Source organism: Gadus macrocephalus, chromosome 11, assembly GCF_031168955.1.
Source record: "Gadus macrocephalus chromosome 11, ASM3116895v1".
Taxonomy (NCBI): Eukaryota; Metazoa; Chordata; class Actinopteri; order Gadiformes; family Gadidae; genus Gadus; species Gadus macrocephalus.
Window position 1 is genome coordinate 9,525,108 of NC_082392.1, and position 16,206 is coordinate 9,541,313.

General features: G+C 45.5%; 2 protein-coding genes across 4 annotated transcripts in view; both read right to left on the reverse strand.

The window, feature by feature from the left end:
* Nucleotides 1–10,602: 10,602 nt before the first annotated feature.
* On the reverse strand, nucleotides 10,603–14,068 carry LOC132467067 (zinc finger protein 436). 3 transcript variants are annotated; one of them, XM_060064151.1, is made up of 3 exons: nucleotides 13,740–14,068; nucleotides 13,139–13,622; nucleotides 10,603–12,916 (listed from the first exon to the last, which is right to left on the reverse strand). In XM_060064151.1, exons 2-3 carry the CDS (start codon nucleotides 13,590–13,592, stop codon nucleotides 11,535–11,537), a joined length of 1,836 nt encoding a protein of 611 aa, XP_059920134.1. In that variant the 5' UTR covers nucleotides 13,593–13,622; nucleotides 13,740–14,068; the 3' UTR covers nucleotides 10,603–11,534. The 3 variants fall into 3 exon arrangements, with proteins under 3 accessions (XP_059920134.1, XP_059920133.1, XP_059920132.1); XM_060064150.1 differs by having other exon boundaries at nucleotides 13,883–14,067; XM_060064149.1 differs by having other exon boundaries at nucleotides 13,139–14,064.
* A 117-nt stretch (nucleotides 14,069–14,185) lies between these two features.
* The window catches only part of megf8 (multiple EGF-like-domains 8), a 29,682-nt gene continuing 27,661 nt past the window's right edge, over nucleotides 14,186–16,206 (reverse strand). Inside the window, exon 45 of the mRNA XM_060064119.1 lies at nucleotides 14,186–16,177. The gene's annotated coding sequence lies outside the window, so the exon portion shown is untranslated. The remainder of the gene's footprint in view (nucleotides 16,178–16,206) is intronic.

The following is a 16,206-nucleotide window of genomic DNA, read 5'->3' on the forward strand; positions in this document are numbered from 1 at the left end:
CCTCCCCCACCCCATCACCCCTGCCATCGCCGTCTACCAAACAAAGTTGGCTGCCCCCCCTCCCCAAGAGACTGTCAGTAGAGAGCCGGTTGAGTCGCCCGGGCCCCGAAAGGAGAAGTAGAAAGTGGAATAGGAAGAGAAAAGAGGAGGAAGGAGGTGGTGGAGGAGGAGGAGGAGGGGGTTTGGGGTGTAAGGAGATTGAAGCGTTTCTAATTTAAATAAACCCTTCGGCAGACTGATACTGGCAGCAGGCTTCCCCGTCCGCCCTCCTCACCGGGAGAGGGGAGGGAAGGAACCAGGAGAAAAAAAGGGGGTGAAGAGGGAGGGCGGGAAGAGGAAAGGGGAGGAGAGGCGGACGGAGAGGTGGATGGAGATAGAGACGTCTCGGCGCCGCTCGGGTTATCCGCATGGGAGAGTCGGGGGGGGGGGGGGATAAGACGGGGAGCGGGACGGAGGAGAGGGAAAGGGGACAGTAATGGAGAAAACAGTGACAAGATACTGGGATGGAGAGAGAGAGAGAGAGAGAGCGAGAGAGAGAGAGAGAGAAAGAGAGAGAGAGAGAGAGAGAGAGAGAGAGAGAGAGAGAGAGAGAGAGAGAGAGAGAGAGAGAGAGAGCGAGTGTTGTGTGCTTATGATTGTGCATGTGAACTATTGGGAGGCCTACAGTGCACGCACGCACACACACACACACTCACACACACACACACACACACACACACACACACACACACACACACACACACACACACACACACACACACACACACACACACACTATGTGCGCTATGAAGCAAAAAGTTTAAAAATAATAATAAAAAGCGCATGTGGCTCTGAACAGGCTCATCTTATCAAAACTTAGCTTAAGTATTTTTTCTCTCTGGGACGACTTGTATGTTTTTCTCCGTCGCACTGTCTCCCCCTGTCTGTCCGAAACGGTCTCTGCGCCTCTCCTCACACCATGTTCCTCTCCCCGGGGGTAGGGGCGACACACTCCTAATAACAGGAGAGCCGTGTGAGGTGGACTGCAATCCAACATCTCACTGGTCAACACCAGAGGACGACCATTGTTTTTTTATTCTTGCTTAGTCAAAAGGGGGGGTTGGTGGGGAAATCCGTAGTAGTCAATACGTCCCGTTTACTGGTAAATTGTTAACTTTTTTTATTTATTAATAATATTAATAATTTAAACAGTTAGGCCTTCATATTATATTATCCCTCCCACGGAGACAGTTCTTTGAACAGGTGGATCGGGGGAGTAAACAAAGGAAAGGAGCAGAACAAGCTTGTCCACAAAAATGACAAACTGCGATTACACACTCTCTGGATTAAAGATGTGTGTGTGCGCACAGGCGCGACACGCGCTGCTTGTGTGTACGAGGCCACAGGTAGGCTACGTTACGTCTACTATAGGTTAGACGGATAGATGGATGGAGAGACAGGCAGAGAGAGAGAGAGAGAGAGAGAGAGAGAGAGAGAGAGAGAGAGAGAGAGAGAGAGAGAGAGAGAGAGAGAGAGAGAGAGAGAGAGAGAGAGAGAGAGAGAGAGAGAGAGAGAGCGGATGAAAGAAAGGGGAGAGGGAGAGAGACATTGACAGAGAGAGAAAGACTCAACCCCCTTCTTTAAACATACGCGCCGAGAACTGGCTCCGGTTTCGGCGGCGCTGGAGTGAAGCGGCGACGCGGGGAGAACCATAAATCTTCATATAGCGGCTGTTTTGATTAATGCAGCCGAGTCGAGCTAGGGGCTGGACCTATCCCATTACGGCCTAATGGAAGATGGAGCGGCGCTGTCTCCACCACTAGGCCCCTGTCATTTGTTCCACTTTGCAGTCCATTTGGCCAAGAGACTACAAGCCACTCCATCAAAAATATTTTCAGAGTTAATTTCCGCCCGCTTAATTCGCCTTGATTCGGATTGCGTATCGAATGGCAGGATCGATTTTCGCCTGGCGTCTAAATTAAATAAAAGAGGGGGGTATACTTTAAGACTGCGTTTTCTTTCTTTTCTCTTTACCATCCATTCTTCCACCTCTTTTCCTGCCATCCTTTACTGTGGGGGCCCCTTGTTCTTTTTTCGATGCATCTCATTTCCTCTTTTCCTCTCAGATTTTGATAGGATCATGTTAGTGGGCCTATAGGAGGGGAGGGGGCGGGGGACTGTAGTTACAGATCAGGGGGACCAAGACATGTAGTTTAGGACGAATAGATTTATAGATTTTTGTCATGAAATCTAAACACACACGCAAATAAAGTAACTTTGATTGACGGTGGAAGACAATTGTTGGTAGCCTGCGGTATGACTGAGTGGAAGTTGAAAATCAATATAATAAAGGTAAGATGATAAAGGAGGGACTGTTATGATTTATAATATGCTTACACGCTAATTGTAGAAAATCACAAAGTACCCTTTTAAAACAAGATAGACGGGGTTAAAAACAGGGTCTCCAACAACACTGCAAAGTCCAGCAGTGGAGGAGTGGGTTACATTTGGGCCGTTGGGTAACCGAGCAGGTGAAAAAATAATAGGGGAAAACTTACCAAAAAATAAATGAAAAGAGGCAAAAAGCGCAGTGACAAATTGGTCGAGTTTGTCGCGAATTCCCTTTTAGATTTAAAGCCGCATGTAGCCTATCGTCATATCTTTCCAGAGTAATTTATTTTCTCATTTCTCCCTCTCCTCAGCCCCACCGACCCTCTCCCGCGCGGTGGATTTATCTGGAAGCCCCCGCGCGCGCTCAGTCACGTGGCGATTGAGGAGAGAAAAAGTCAATAAAAGTCCTCGGCGACAACTGTTTCCCCGTCGGCTTCTTGTCTCCCCAGCATTATCTCTCATGCTCCGATCTTCTATTTGTTTATTTGCCGAAGTTGCTTTCTTATTCTTAACTTTTCTACTCTTTTTTTCCTGTTCCCATTATATTTCCTTTTATATATAAAGAATAAGTAGGGTTAAGTCTATCCCCCCTCTCATATAGGCTGCTCGACTTGGTCTCGGGGGAGGATGTATTGATTTTATTATTTCACTTACAGCAAGCCTATGCTTGATATTACAAAATACGGGAAGCTATCAAATCTAATCCAGATGTGTCTGTGGCCACCACTTTTTCCCAAGAGATCAGTTTTAGGTCCAGTTGAAGGCAGAGCATATAAGCGCTCGTGATCACCATAATGAATCACAACTAGACTGATGATGAGACTAATGAAACCTATGAAACACAGGTTTATTTACTATATAATGTCAAATATGAGAATATCACTGATGGTCTTATGCAAGAAAACCCATCTACTGGGACATAAAATGAAGAAGAGACTGAAATGTCTGTTGCTAAAAATGCTAAGACGTAGATCTCTACATAAGTGCACATGGTTATGTAGGCTAAGTCATTAGTAGGAATCCTGCAGACATACCCTTGTACTTACACTTCAAAGACAAAGCCCTCGGCGCCACAGCTGCATCATAGGATATCCCAGCAGCCCGGCTGCCCAGGCTACGGTCGAGCGGAGCGGGTGGGGGACAATTGATAGGTCCCCACGTCCTCAGCACCCTTGGGGACATATACTTCCACCTCAAACAGGACTGATGACCAGCCCCACCCAGCAATATGACTTGTTCACCCAGCACGTCTAACACGGGGGTCTCTATTTCAGTCACCACATCTGTTATTGTCTGATTCTTAAGAAAGAAGAAGAAGCGAGGGGGGGGGGGGTGTAGGTAATGAAATCAAAGTCCAACACACACACACACACGTTCAACAAGCCTCTGGTACGAAACACGCCGTGTCAATATTAATCTTTCGGACAGAAAGTCGAAAGATGGCTTCTGTCACACATCATCTTTCCTTGCTCCTGTCTTTCTGTGGAGAGTGGAGAGAGATGGAGAGATGAGAGGAATGGAGAGAGGATGGAGAAAGGACGGGGTGAGAACGAAGAGAGAGGGTGGACGGAGGAGGAGGAGGAGGAGGTTCTGGCTGAGAAAGGGAGGAAGTGGTTGGAGATTCATTTGACCGTGGAAAGTGTTAAGGGCTCTCAGACCCTCAACCAAAATGTCCCATCTTGTAAGTGAACTGGTTTATTAAGAACAGCCTTGCAAACCATTGCAACAGTACGTAGGGCTGATACCCCAGGGGCTCCATAAGGGACCTGAACCCTGCTGCCCATGGAGTGTACATCTCTGTGCTTTTATGCAGGTCCCATAGCGCTGTTCATCGACATAGAGCTCAGACTATATGGAAAGGCTTGATTGCCAATATGTGTTACAGTATACTGGGGCAGGATTGCGTAACGGTGAGTGTGTTAGACCCTCAGCCAAAAGAGAGTTGCGTGAGTTTTTTGCCTGCTCTCTGAACACAGCACAGTAGGAAACACCTCATTGCTCATGAACCTCACCAGAAATCAACTGGAGGAGAAAGTGTTTACTATTGCGGATAAAAGGCCAATGAAATGACATGAATGAAGCATATACTTATGAGTCATTTAATTTAACAGATAATTCAGTTCTACACTTGCTCACACTTGAAGACTCCTGAACCAGTGATGTGTGTTGTGATCACAGGTAGATAGGAGAATGTTGATGAGAAACCCAGACTATTGGTAGTCAGTAGATCGAGTGGTTCAGAATGTAAAGCATAGGCCAGGGCCAATTCGACCATCACCTCCGCCTTGGGCCATGGAGGGAGCACAAGATGAATCAGACCCTGGTAAACATCATGGATTCCAAGCCTTAGTGCGATGACCTTCTCTCAAATGTTGTGGAGGGAGTGAAATGGAATAAAGAGGTGCAACAAGTCTGAGTGAGACCTGAGTTACTGCAGTTTGGGGAATATTCCCTACGACTACTACTGTATGCCATAAGGCAGCCATCATAGTGATGTACCGCTAATGAGAGATAACAAAGGGCGGTTTTCTGTGATATAAGACTCAAAATGTCTTCTCATATTTCATCCAGCGCGTCAGAGACGCACACACCATCTTTTATTCATTCTGCAATCAACGCCATCTTTCTCCACCCCCTCACAGCAAGTTGGCGCCAACTAGTTCCGTCAAGAACACTTTCCTCTCTTTCACCCCTTCTCCATCTACTTCCGTTTTTTCTTCCGAACCTCTTTCCTTCTTATTCTTACGCCCTCCCCACTCGCTTTACCTGTCACGCTCTCCCTCTCTCCCTCGCTCTGCCGACTTCCCTCCATCCCTCTCACCCCCTTTACTTTCTACTTTCTTTTTTTCTTCCTCTTCTTCCTACGCACCGTGCAGTCGACTAAGGCCCCTTCCTCCCCATAGTCCCTCTCCCTCTCTCGCTCTGCCTTGTCTCCCTCCATGCCTATCTCTCACTCGGCGTTCCCTCTCTCCTCCTCTGTGATGAATGAGTGTGTCGGCTGGCTGCAGTTCATATTTACTGAGCAGGGGAGCGCCGACTGTCAGTCTGCCCGGCCCTCCACAGCTCTGTCCCGCTGCTAAACAGACACAGAGAGCCAAAGGTTACCCGCGGGACTAGAGGAGAGGAGAAAGACGGCCGCGGTCCGAGGCTGGAGACAGACCCGCCACCAGCACCGCGGTAACCACGGTAACAGTTGGCTTGGTGGCCAGCTGCTCGGTGGACCCCGGCCCCGCTACCTACGCCCACACGCCGCCGTGCGACGAGGAGTCAAATGGGTGCTGTGACCTGTGTGCTGACCCCTGCCTGAACGAGAGGGGGTGGGACGTGGGCCGGCGAGACCCCAAAGGGATGGGGCCGAGAGACACCCCCCCCCCCCCCCCCCCCCCTCCCAAAGCCCTGCAGAGCCACAGTCTCTTCCCACACACTGACCTCTGAGGCCGGCTAACACCAAACCCGCCGTAGCATGACCACCGCGCTGACACCCCGCCGCCCGGCGCACATTGTGTTCCCCTGCCAAATTGACAAAAAATATAGACAGTAAATACAAGGAAAATTGGATAGCTCAAATTACCTTACAAAAAGAAAATCCACGAGAACCCCCAGTCCTCCTCCAGCCGCCCGCTCCAATTGGACTTTTATAAGATCCAATAAGGGGTAATTTAATTTTATATTTTTTTAGACCACAACACCAAAGACAACCCAGCATCTGTCAAGGAGGTCAAATTGAAAATGCCTTTACCGTTCGGCTGTTCAACCGGGAAAGGCTAAATAAATGTTGAGTTTTGGGTTTCCAGTTGCTGGCGTTTTTCAGTCCTATCAGGGTTTATATATGTGGTAACAATAAACCGGAGATATAGTCTTTGTAGATATATATACAGCGAGTGGCTAAAAACTGTACACTGCCATTCTGAATCAGGAGAAAATAGGAGCAGGAAAAGAGTGGAATACTGAGAGCATGGAAGGAAAGCATCAGCCATAATCATCTAAATATTAGGGAAAATTGGACATGGGAAAGGGGAAAATTGGACATGGGAAAAGATTTTTTTTTTTTTGCACAGCCCTGAATGCACCATCTAGGAAGACAATGTCTCAAAACAGAGGAAGAAATGAACAGATATAGCCCTATCTGGTTACCACTATTATACAGATATCTAGATACACAAGAGAGAAAATGATTGACTGATTGATGATATCGTTTATATCGTCCGTCGCACAATAATATATTGTCTTATATAGTATTGAGGCCTTCAGATGGAGAAAATGACCAATCTTTCCAAGACAATATCCAAGACAATATAATCCCTCGTTAAGTACTACATTCCTCTATTAAAGAGCACATCAAACAGGGGCCAGAGCCATGCCTCATCTCCACAGCCTGAACTTTACTGAGCGCGGCTGGGGAGACAGATCTTCTGACATAGCCTTCTCCCACAGCATCCGTTCTGCGGCTATCTGTTTCCCCCTAATGTCAGCTGGGAGGAACTGCTGCCGCCTCCACACACAGCACACCGCTCTCCAGAGCCAGCGGAGCCCAATCTGCATCTGGCCTGACACAGGGCTACCACACGCTCCGCTCTCCAGCGGTACAGGGCACAGTGAAACCAAAGAGAGGAGACACGCTGAACACAAAGCCAAAGCAAAAAGCACCTTGATCTGTTAGCATCCATCATCCGTTGCCATGCTTACGTTCCTTGTACCTGCCCCCTCCACCTCTTCGAAACACACACACGCACAGACACACACACACACGCGCACACACACAAACACACCACGGCTCTAGATCATATTTGTCCATCTACCTGCCACGCCAATGGAACATTCCAGAAACATCTGCTGTGCAATCTATCTCAATTTTCCAAATCTATTAACTTTCTTTGTGTGGCCTGCTGCTCCTCAGGCCCGATCTTTAAAAGCCGTGGTTGTTCAACAATTATGATAACTGCGACGGAGGGAATTAGAAGATGCACCCATTCATCTCTGTACCCCTCCCCCGTACCGACATGACGCAGCTAAATGAAAAATGGACACGCTTTAAGAAGTATTGATTCCAGCTTTAAACAAAGGTACACTCAATATTATTTACCCCTAAATGCATCTTTGTTATCTGTGCTGTAGTCGTAGTAGCTGGCTTTGTCCTGGTAATCGCGGACATAAAAATAATAGTCCAATTCTCTTTCAATTGAGCGAGACAGGCTTGTTTGGGGTGCGTGTCGTTGTGATGCATGGCCTGGGCTAAATAAAGGCGTGGGGGAAGAACCGCTTCTGATGAGTTCTGCCCTATCAGGGTCCGTACTGCCCCTACGGCCTCCAACTGACACCTAGAAGCAAAAAGGAAGAAGAAAAAAAATAGAAAAATAGTAGTGAGGGTGCTGTACAAAAATAATTATCCAACAACATTTCCTCTACATTTGATTGGTAATTGCTTTTCTTCCTTAGAGATGTTTGATGTATTGATTTCAGTGAGAGTTTTTTCCTGTTTCTCAAATAGAAAACAGGAATAAAAATGAAGACCCTTTGTTTTTGTTTATTTCACATGCACACTATTTATCCATCCTATTCCTTTAGTATCCAGGTTTTAAACTAAAGCCAAAGAACAGACCAAAGTTCCGGCTCTTCACACATGAAGGATGCTCATGCAGGCACACACCATTCATTGTGTCAGTTAGTTTGTGTGTCATATTAAATGTTTAACCAAGAGGCATTGCAATAAAACATAAACATTTCACAGCTGTTGGCTTAATGTGGGGGACCTAAATAAACAGTGTTGTCATCCTAGGATTTTAGAATCCATCCTAACACATTGCAATGCAGTTTTTTTTCATATATATATATATATATATATATATATATATATATGTTTGTTTTTGATGATATAATTGGTATCTGGCTTTTCAGACTCAAACAAAGTAACATGATTCTTTCCCATGTTAAAGGATGATTGCAGCTTGTAAATATATATTACTTTAGTTTAAATACATATTCACAATCTATATTTTACACATTAGAACTGAGATAAATGGTTCAGACATTGATTGCACAGAATTGTATCATGAATCCAACATGTTAATGTTGCTACTAAAGTGTAATCGGGTAGGAAGAAACAGATTAAGAAAATGCTGCAGCAGCAAAGAAATCAAAAGAATTTTCCCATCAAACTAATTTATATTTTTGTGTGATAAGAATAAAAAATCAGGTATAAGATTTTTTTTTTTTTTTTTTCATTCCCCTCCCAATTTTTTTTTCAATATTAACTGTGAACATAATGCGATTCCTGGCATTTCCCAGGGATCGGTTGAGGAGCTTCCTGTGAAGTGTATCATCTGGGACTGTTTGGTTTCCTATCTACTCACTGGGGTGGCCCCTGGCGGCAGGACTTCCTGATGCTCCACCTACAGCCAGGGCACCGGAGGGGTCATGTGCACGGCCCTCCTGTGCATGAGCAGTGGCGGCAGTGAATCCTGGTGTTCCGGAAAGAGTCTGAGCTGCGGGGGGCAGACGGGGAACGTGAGCTTCTGGGGTGGAACAACAGGGTGGGCCTGTTTCCTATGGGGCCTCATCTGCCCAGGAGACTAGAAGGTGCAGCTGCAGTGGGGACACGGGTACACACAGAAGACATGGAGCGGATGTGGGTGTCACTGGACTGTGTTGGTATATTCCTCTGAGCGCTATCATTGACATGTCACTTCAGGAAGTTTACGTTGTTGTAGGGCTGGATGTGTCATTGTGGAAAGGGGTGCAACTCAGATGGGACTGCAAGGTTGATACTTCGGAAACGAGAGATCAAACTAATAAATCACACATTTATAAACGTCTTATTTATCTTTTTCCTTTAATTTATAAGACATTTTTTGTTTTTTTTTAAGTGATTTAAAGGCAGAGTTGGTGTGCTACGATACACATGCATTGTTTTAGCCATCCTTCAATGAATACAGTTTGAACACCTGAAAGAACGTTGCATGTTGTGTTATCGTAGTATTTACACACACAATAACCCCAGCAAGTAGCTTAAAGATACATAATCAAGCCTAAAATCATTTGAAACCTTTCTGACCATGTCTCCTCTGGCAAAGAATAAAAATGGAGCTGCTTACCTTAAGCATTTTCCACAGGAGGAGTTTGATGGGGATCCTCCACGAACCCATTAGAACAGGGTGCGTTCTTGGACTCCCACGGTCTTCATTTTGGCATTTCCAGTCTTCACGCTATTGCAGATTCTAGTGTCGTCTGATTTTCCTCTACGGCCTTATATCTAAATACACTTGTTGGTTGTATAACTTTCGTAGAGGCTCCTCTTCTTCTGCCTCCAAAACCCATTTTGACAGATGTGATGGCCTATATAACGAGTTTTCCACCTGAAAGGTTACACATTTAGGGCACCCAGGCCCCCTAGTGATCCTTTCTCTTGAGCGAGTCGTAAAAGTTTACAAAATATTAATCTTTTACCTGAAGTGTCCGGCCCTTGAATTCCCCTTCAACGGCGGCGCAGTTTTTTTTTAGATGACTTCTCTTGGGTAAATGTGTCATCCTTTTGTTATTTTTCTTCCTTTCAACAAAACAAATACAAAAGCAATAGAACAAACGGTAACGTCATGTATCCAACCACGCAGTGGAGAAGTTTACATTTTTAAAGGCAGCGAGTGTATAAACCATTTGCACGAGCTTGCTTCAGACCAATTTTTTATTTTACTGCTCAAGACAGCATTTATCTTTTATTTACCAGACAGGCAGTAAGTCTGTGCAGTGCGACACCAATACACATTTGTGTGCATAGATGAAACAAAGACAACATATATTGATAACTGAGGATGGAGTCGTGTGGAAATGTGCATTTCAGCATAACTTACCTACCCAAACAACCACATGAAAGCTTCTGTTCCACTCACAACAATAAGAACTAGGAGTACCGTTTTGCTTGGCCGTAAGAGTCTCCGGCCCGGTGCCAGGCGCCAAGACCAAGGGCCCAGAGCCTACGGCCCGGACAAGCAACAACTTCCATCTTCAACGAAGACACATCTGTATGATGTAAAATAATACTGACGTGGCCATCATATCAAAAAACATAGTTGATCTCAGGAGATCATTTCAAATCAAACCTGTTTCTAAATGTATCTTTAGTATTGCATTATTTGCTCTGTGTGTACTGTGCCAATGCACAAATTAATGTTTTAATGTAAAAATAATTAATGCGTTAATGTATGTGGAACAGTCTAATAATCAAGGCTCAGACCGACATCATGATCATACCCGCAATGGTCTGCTATACAAAAGCAACCCATATAAACATTTTATTTACATATTTAACTACGCAAATGCAAATTAACTAATTTAAATCCGGACAGTTACATAGTCATGTCATTATCTGGACAGAATTTACATTTCCCACATTCATTAAATAAATAAAATACAATGAGATACAATCAATGGCTTGATAAATAATACCAACTGTTGTAGTGTTTTTTTTTAATAATGCAGTGCTGTAGCCATAGTGTTGGAACTAGAAAAGTATACACACAATTTCCAATCCAATTTATGAATTGAATTGATCATAATGCGTGACATAGTTGTCACATGCAGTAAAACAATATGTTTACAGAACTATGTTCCTCAAAAATAAATCAACTGCAGAGATCAGGAGACATCGACAGACACAGTTATACCAACACTTACTAATCTACCTATAAAGCCAGGGATCTGTGAGTGTGTGTGTGCCAGTTATTTCTAGAACCCTGTGTATTGCTGAGGACCCAAGGAAGTGCAGTGTCTATCGTGAGATGGTTTGAATGAGTAAAAGGAGCTGCAGGCACCAATCCAGGAATTTAAGAAATCAGCCTCTTTGACCGGGCACTGCACTATTGAATTCTACACCAATCTCTTTGAACGGTACCCGTGACCCAAAAAATTGATCTGTTGCCTGGCTCTGGTTTCCTGCCGTTCTAATATTGCTGTTTGAATTTCTTAAATTCTGCAATTCGAACACGCGGTTAGATGATAAAGAGGGTTTGGGTATGAAAATGTAAAGCAGAAAACAGATGAGCCAATCGTCATGTTGTGTCTTTAACTTTGATACTAAAGTGTTTTTTCTCCAGCACTACTCTCGTATCAAAAGACGGTTCACATAGCTCAGAGTTTTTTGGAACGAGTCATTACAAGCACCTCAAAGTGACTCAGCGACATTTGGCCACATGTCCGCTGAGGTGGTGAGAACGGGCGAACCTGCGATGGCATTTGGGGCAGGAGTGAGGCTTCTCCCCCGTGTGGGTCAACATGTGGGTCTTCAGATGCCCCGACAGCCGGAAACCCTTCCCACACTCCTGGCAGGTGTAGGGCCGCAGGTTGGTGTGGATCCTCATGTGCTTGCCCAGGTCTCCTGAAGACGTGTAGCGGCGGTGGCAGTCGGAGCACTCGAAGGGCTTCTCCCCAGAGTGCGTCCTCTTGTGCTTCACCAGATCCCCCGACTGGGCGAAGCTCTTGCTGCATTCGCCGCACTTGTACGGCCGCTCCCCGGTGTGCGTGCGCTGGTGGTTGCGCAAGTGGGAGATGCGGATGAATCGGTTGCCGCAGACGGTGCAGTGGTAGGGCCTCTCCCCGGTGTGGGTCCTCAGGTGGATCTTTAAAGCTCCAAGGTCGCCGATCTTCAGGCCGCAGTCCCCGCACTGGTGGGCCTTCTCGTGGGTGTGGAGCTTGCTGTGAATGCGCAGGTTCTTCCGAGAGTTGAAGTCCTTCCCGCAGGTGGCACAGTGGAAGGGTTTGTCGCTGGAGTGAGACAGGAGGTGTATGTCCAGACTGGCCTTGAAGCCAAACTGTTTCCCACACTCGGGGCAGGCGTAGTCCTTCTTGCCCGAGTGGGTGGTTCGGTGGCACTTGAGGTGGTAGGAGCGCCGGAAGGCCTTGCTGCAGACCTCGCACTTGTAGGGCTTCTCGCCCGTGTGGATCTTCATGTGGTGCCGCCAGCCGCTGCGCTCCGAGAACCTCTTGCCGCAGTCCTTACAGACGAAGGGCCGGTCCCCCGTGTGGGTGCGCATGTGGTCTCCCAGGCTCTGCGGCGTGGCCATCTGCTTGCCGCACTCGGGGCAGTCCACTCCGGTGTCAAAGCAGACAGGGCTGTCCTGGGGCCGGGTGTTCTCAGGTTCGTGGCACACGTGAGGACCCTGACCCCAGGTCTTCTCAAAGCTCTTCCCGCAGTTGCTGCAGCTGAGGTGCCCGCCCTGGGTGACCACAGACATGTCGTGCCAGCGCTGGCAGTGGTTCCTGAGGTTCTTGAGGTACTGGAAGCTGCGGGCGCACATGGGGCACGGGTGCAGCCGCCGCGGAGGAGGCGCGGGGTGGGCCTCCCGGCCGTGCGCTCGCAGGGCCACCTTGGAGGTGAAAGTGCGGCTACAGTCCGGACAACTGTGCTTGGGGGCGGGGCTTAGTTTTTGGCTGGAAAGGCATTTTTTCAAGTCGTCGAGGTATTCTTTCTGGTGGACCCATTTGACGTGGTTCTCCAGGAAATCCCAGCTGGTGAAGGAGACACTGCAGTGCTGACAGGGGAAGAACGGCGTACCTCCTGAGGAAACGAGTGACAGAAGAAGCAAATGTCAATTTATAGCCATATTATGTGCGAAATGCTTTTTTTATTTTTAACACTACAGTAACAATTGATGCTTGGGAGATTTGTAACACAGAACAGTTTAATAGATACACTGATTACATGAACAAATCGAAATGTGAATGTACTAAAGGTAAATATTGCAAATTTGTCAGTATTATTGGCTGAATAAGTTCCTACCTTCACCGTCCTCTGCTCTATCAGTATTTTGGTTGTTCTCTGCATCTTGAGCGTCTTCTTGTAGCTTCTGGCTACCACTCTCCTTTTCAGCATTGGATTCTGGTTCTTCCTTTACCAATGCAGAAGTTATATCTATTTGCAGTTCCGAAGAAGACTCCTGCTTAATGTTATTGCTATTTTGTTCTGCAGATTGAGCTGCTTTGGATGTTACAGTGTCAGAGTCGTTACAACTCGACGTGGTGCTGAAATGTTGTTGCTCGCTGATGGCAAGGACCTCTTGCTCCTCTTTTATGGCAATGTTCAATTCAAGGGCATTGGCGTGGCGCTGCCCAGTGTCCTCTTTATCAACATCCAACTTCAATGTGGATTCAGTTTTGGTTATGACTAGCTCGGCACATTTAACTGTCTTAGTCTTTCTAGGTAAAGGCTTCCTTCTTGCATACTTGATCTTCATTTTGTCCTTATTATCATCTCTCCTTGCAGCCTGTAGATCAAAAACATTGGCGGTGCTCACACAAATAAACGCACGGCATTCAGATGCGTGTGCAATTATATAGATATCGCGCATTCAAATAGTGTAACAACGTCACATATAACGCACCTAAAATGATTCAAAGTGCGTTTGATTCTTCCCTTTTCATTGTCTAGCAACGCTCAAACTCCACTACTGTCCGTACTGCTGCCAGATTCCTTTATCCGCTGGTTTGCCCTTCCATTAACGATATTGTGTGCAAATGAGAATACCTGCTTATTCTGAGTGATAAAGCTGTGGTTGAACCTCTGAAGTCGTAGTTAGCTGGATAGCGTCCTGCAGACGGAAAACCGTGGTCAGTCATCACAGCAGCAGCTTTGACAATATACCGGAAATATGGCGGAAAAGCCAACCACTTCCGGTTGTTCTGACCAACCATTCCCCCCATCTAAATAACGCCAATGTTATGGTTTCTTTATTCTCACTTATAGTGACATTATTACTGATATTATAAATAACATAGCCATTAAGTGACGGACAGAGATATGTTAATATTAATTTTGAGGTTAAACAAGTTTTCTTCCACTTTGACTTTATTGCCGCCAACTCATCGCCTGGACATAATCTGCAGTCTTTACAGTCTTCTGTACAACACGGTTCCCTTCTTTGAAAATACAACACTGAAAATAATCCTATACAAAGATAAGACAGCATGTGAACAAAAGTAGGAAAAAAAATAAACTGGTAAAAAAGTTGTGATGCTTAATCTTGTTAATGAGGGTTGTAATACATATTATCATTCAAACGAAATTCGTTTTAGTGAGATTTTAGTTTGATACAATGTATTTGCTTTTATAAGATACAATAGCACCATTCACACACGATCAACCACAACTGCATTCAGCCTCTATAAACAGCATTTTATCGTGTAGGTGTACGAATATCGATGAGGAGGAACCTCACCCTTTCGCTTTCACATAAATAAAGTAACACGATGCCTCCATCGAGTGCATAAACAATTAAATTAAGACCAACTCTTACTATCGGTACAATGTAACAAGAAGCGCCACACACTCCTTGATATGCAGGGGGGTCAGAAGTTCAGAAGTAAGCATGTATTTTTTCTTCACATTTCTCACCAGGAGAAGGCCACTTCCCACTTCATTCACTGTACTTTTCCCACAACATTACAATATATGAAGAACAATTCCCATGCTGTATATGCATCTCACTTGTTTAAATTAACAAACCATATTTGAATTGACCTATTGAGTCATCACAATGGAAGGGATTTGGCCTCCAAACTATTACAGCAAAAGCCAAACATTCTTTGACATTTAAAATCAAGAAAATAATATTCATTCCTTCATTTGTTTAGCTTGATAAAAATAAAGAAGCAATCCTTAAACTGCTCTGAAACAAAAACAAAACCACTTTTAATGTTATGCTTGATAAAGTGAGCCCAGAGGTGGATGATCAGAATCAGACAGTAAAGTCTGTGACTCTAAGCAGTGGGCAGGACTTTTATTTTCCAATCCGAACCTCCCGAACCTTGGCGTGCTATAAAGGAATGACACGTTGTTGAACTAACATAGTTAAGAGTGCACCTATTGACCACAGAGGCACAAGGCAAGCGGACGTGAAGGCAAATGAGCAAATTGAGTAAATGAACCAAAAGACAAACAAAAAACACAAATCCAAGAACATCAACCATGCTCACGTGGTTGAAGAGTAACAGCTCACATGAATGAATATGCAAAACTACTCTAACGTTTACAGTCAGTTTTACAAGATGAAGTAGCCTGCTATATATTAAATAATTGCATTCACACAGGACATAAATCCATTGGGTAGGACCAATCATTCTCTTTTCCTCCCCCCCTCCCATCTGATGCAACCAAGTGTTGCACATCAGGTTGCAGTGATCTTACGTTCAGTTTTTCGCCATTGCAACTGATGATTGTCACTCTTACAGGTTTAAAGCACGTATTGGTTCCAAAACATCTCGACCCTGCATGGGCCAATGTGACGGAGAAGAGGAGGCTGTCCCGCTGCAGTCCTGTCCGTGGACCGTACAAGGCCGGCTGCTAAGCGCACTCACACCTCACAAACACAGAACGCAACGGTAGCTGAGCAGGGGGTGAGCAGGCGCGGTGCATTCTGCAGACAGCAGGCTTGGTCATGTGTAGCATTGAAACATAGCGACTCATAACGCAATAAAGGACAATCAGTTCATAATAACACAGTGTATGTACAAATAAGTTCATAATGCTGACCTCTACTGACATTAAATACCTCGTTATTTTGGCCGTGTTTTCTTTGACTTGCAGCTTTTTAATATTTTGTCGTTTCCTTGCGGTGCCTCTTAACCGAAACACTATGAAACGCTTTGCCATTTTTCACCTCAGGGGATGTCGTCCAAACATGCTACATCGTGTTACCATGGACACGACCAACGTTAGCGTCGAGAAATGATCTCAATCCATCTGTTGAGTAGTAATTATGCTTTCTACACAACCATTTAGTGCTTCCGTTCACCAGTCCCTCAACAGGGCCATAGTGGTGAGGCCGGTCCACTCACCAGTCCCTCAACAGG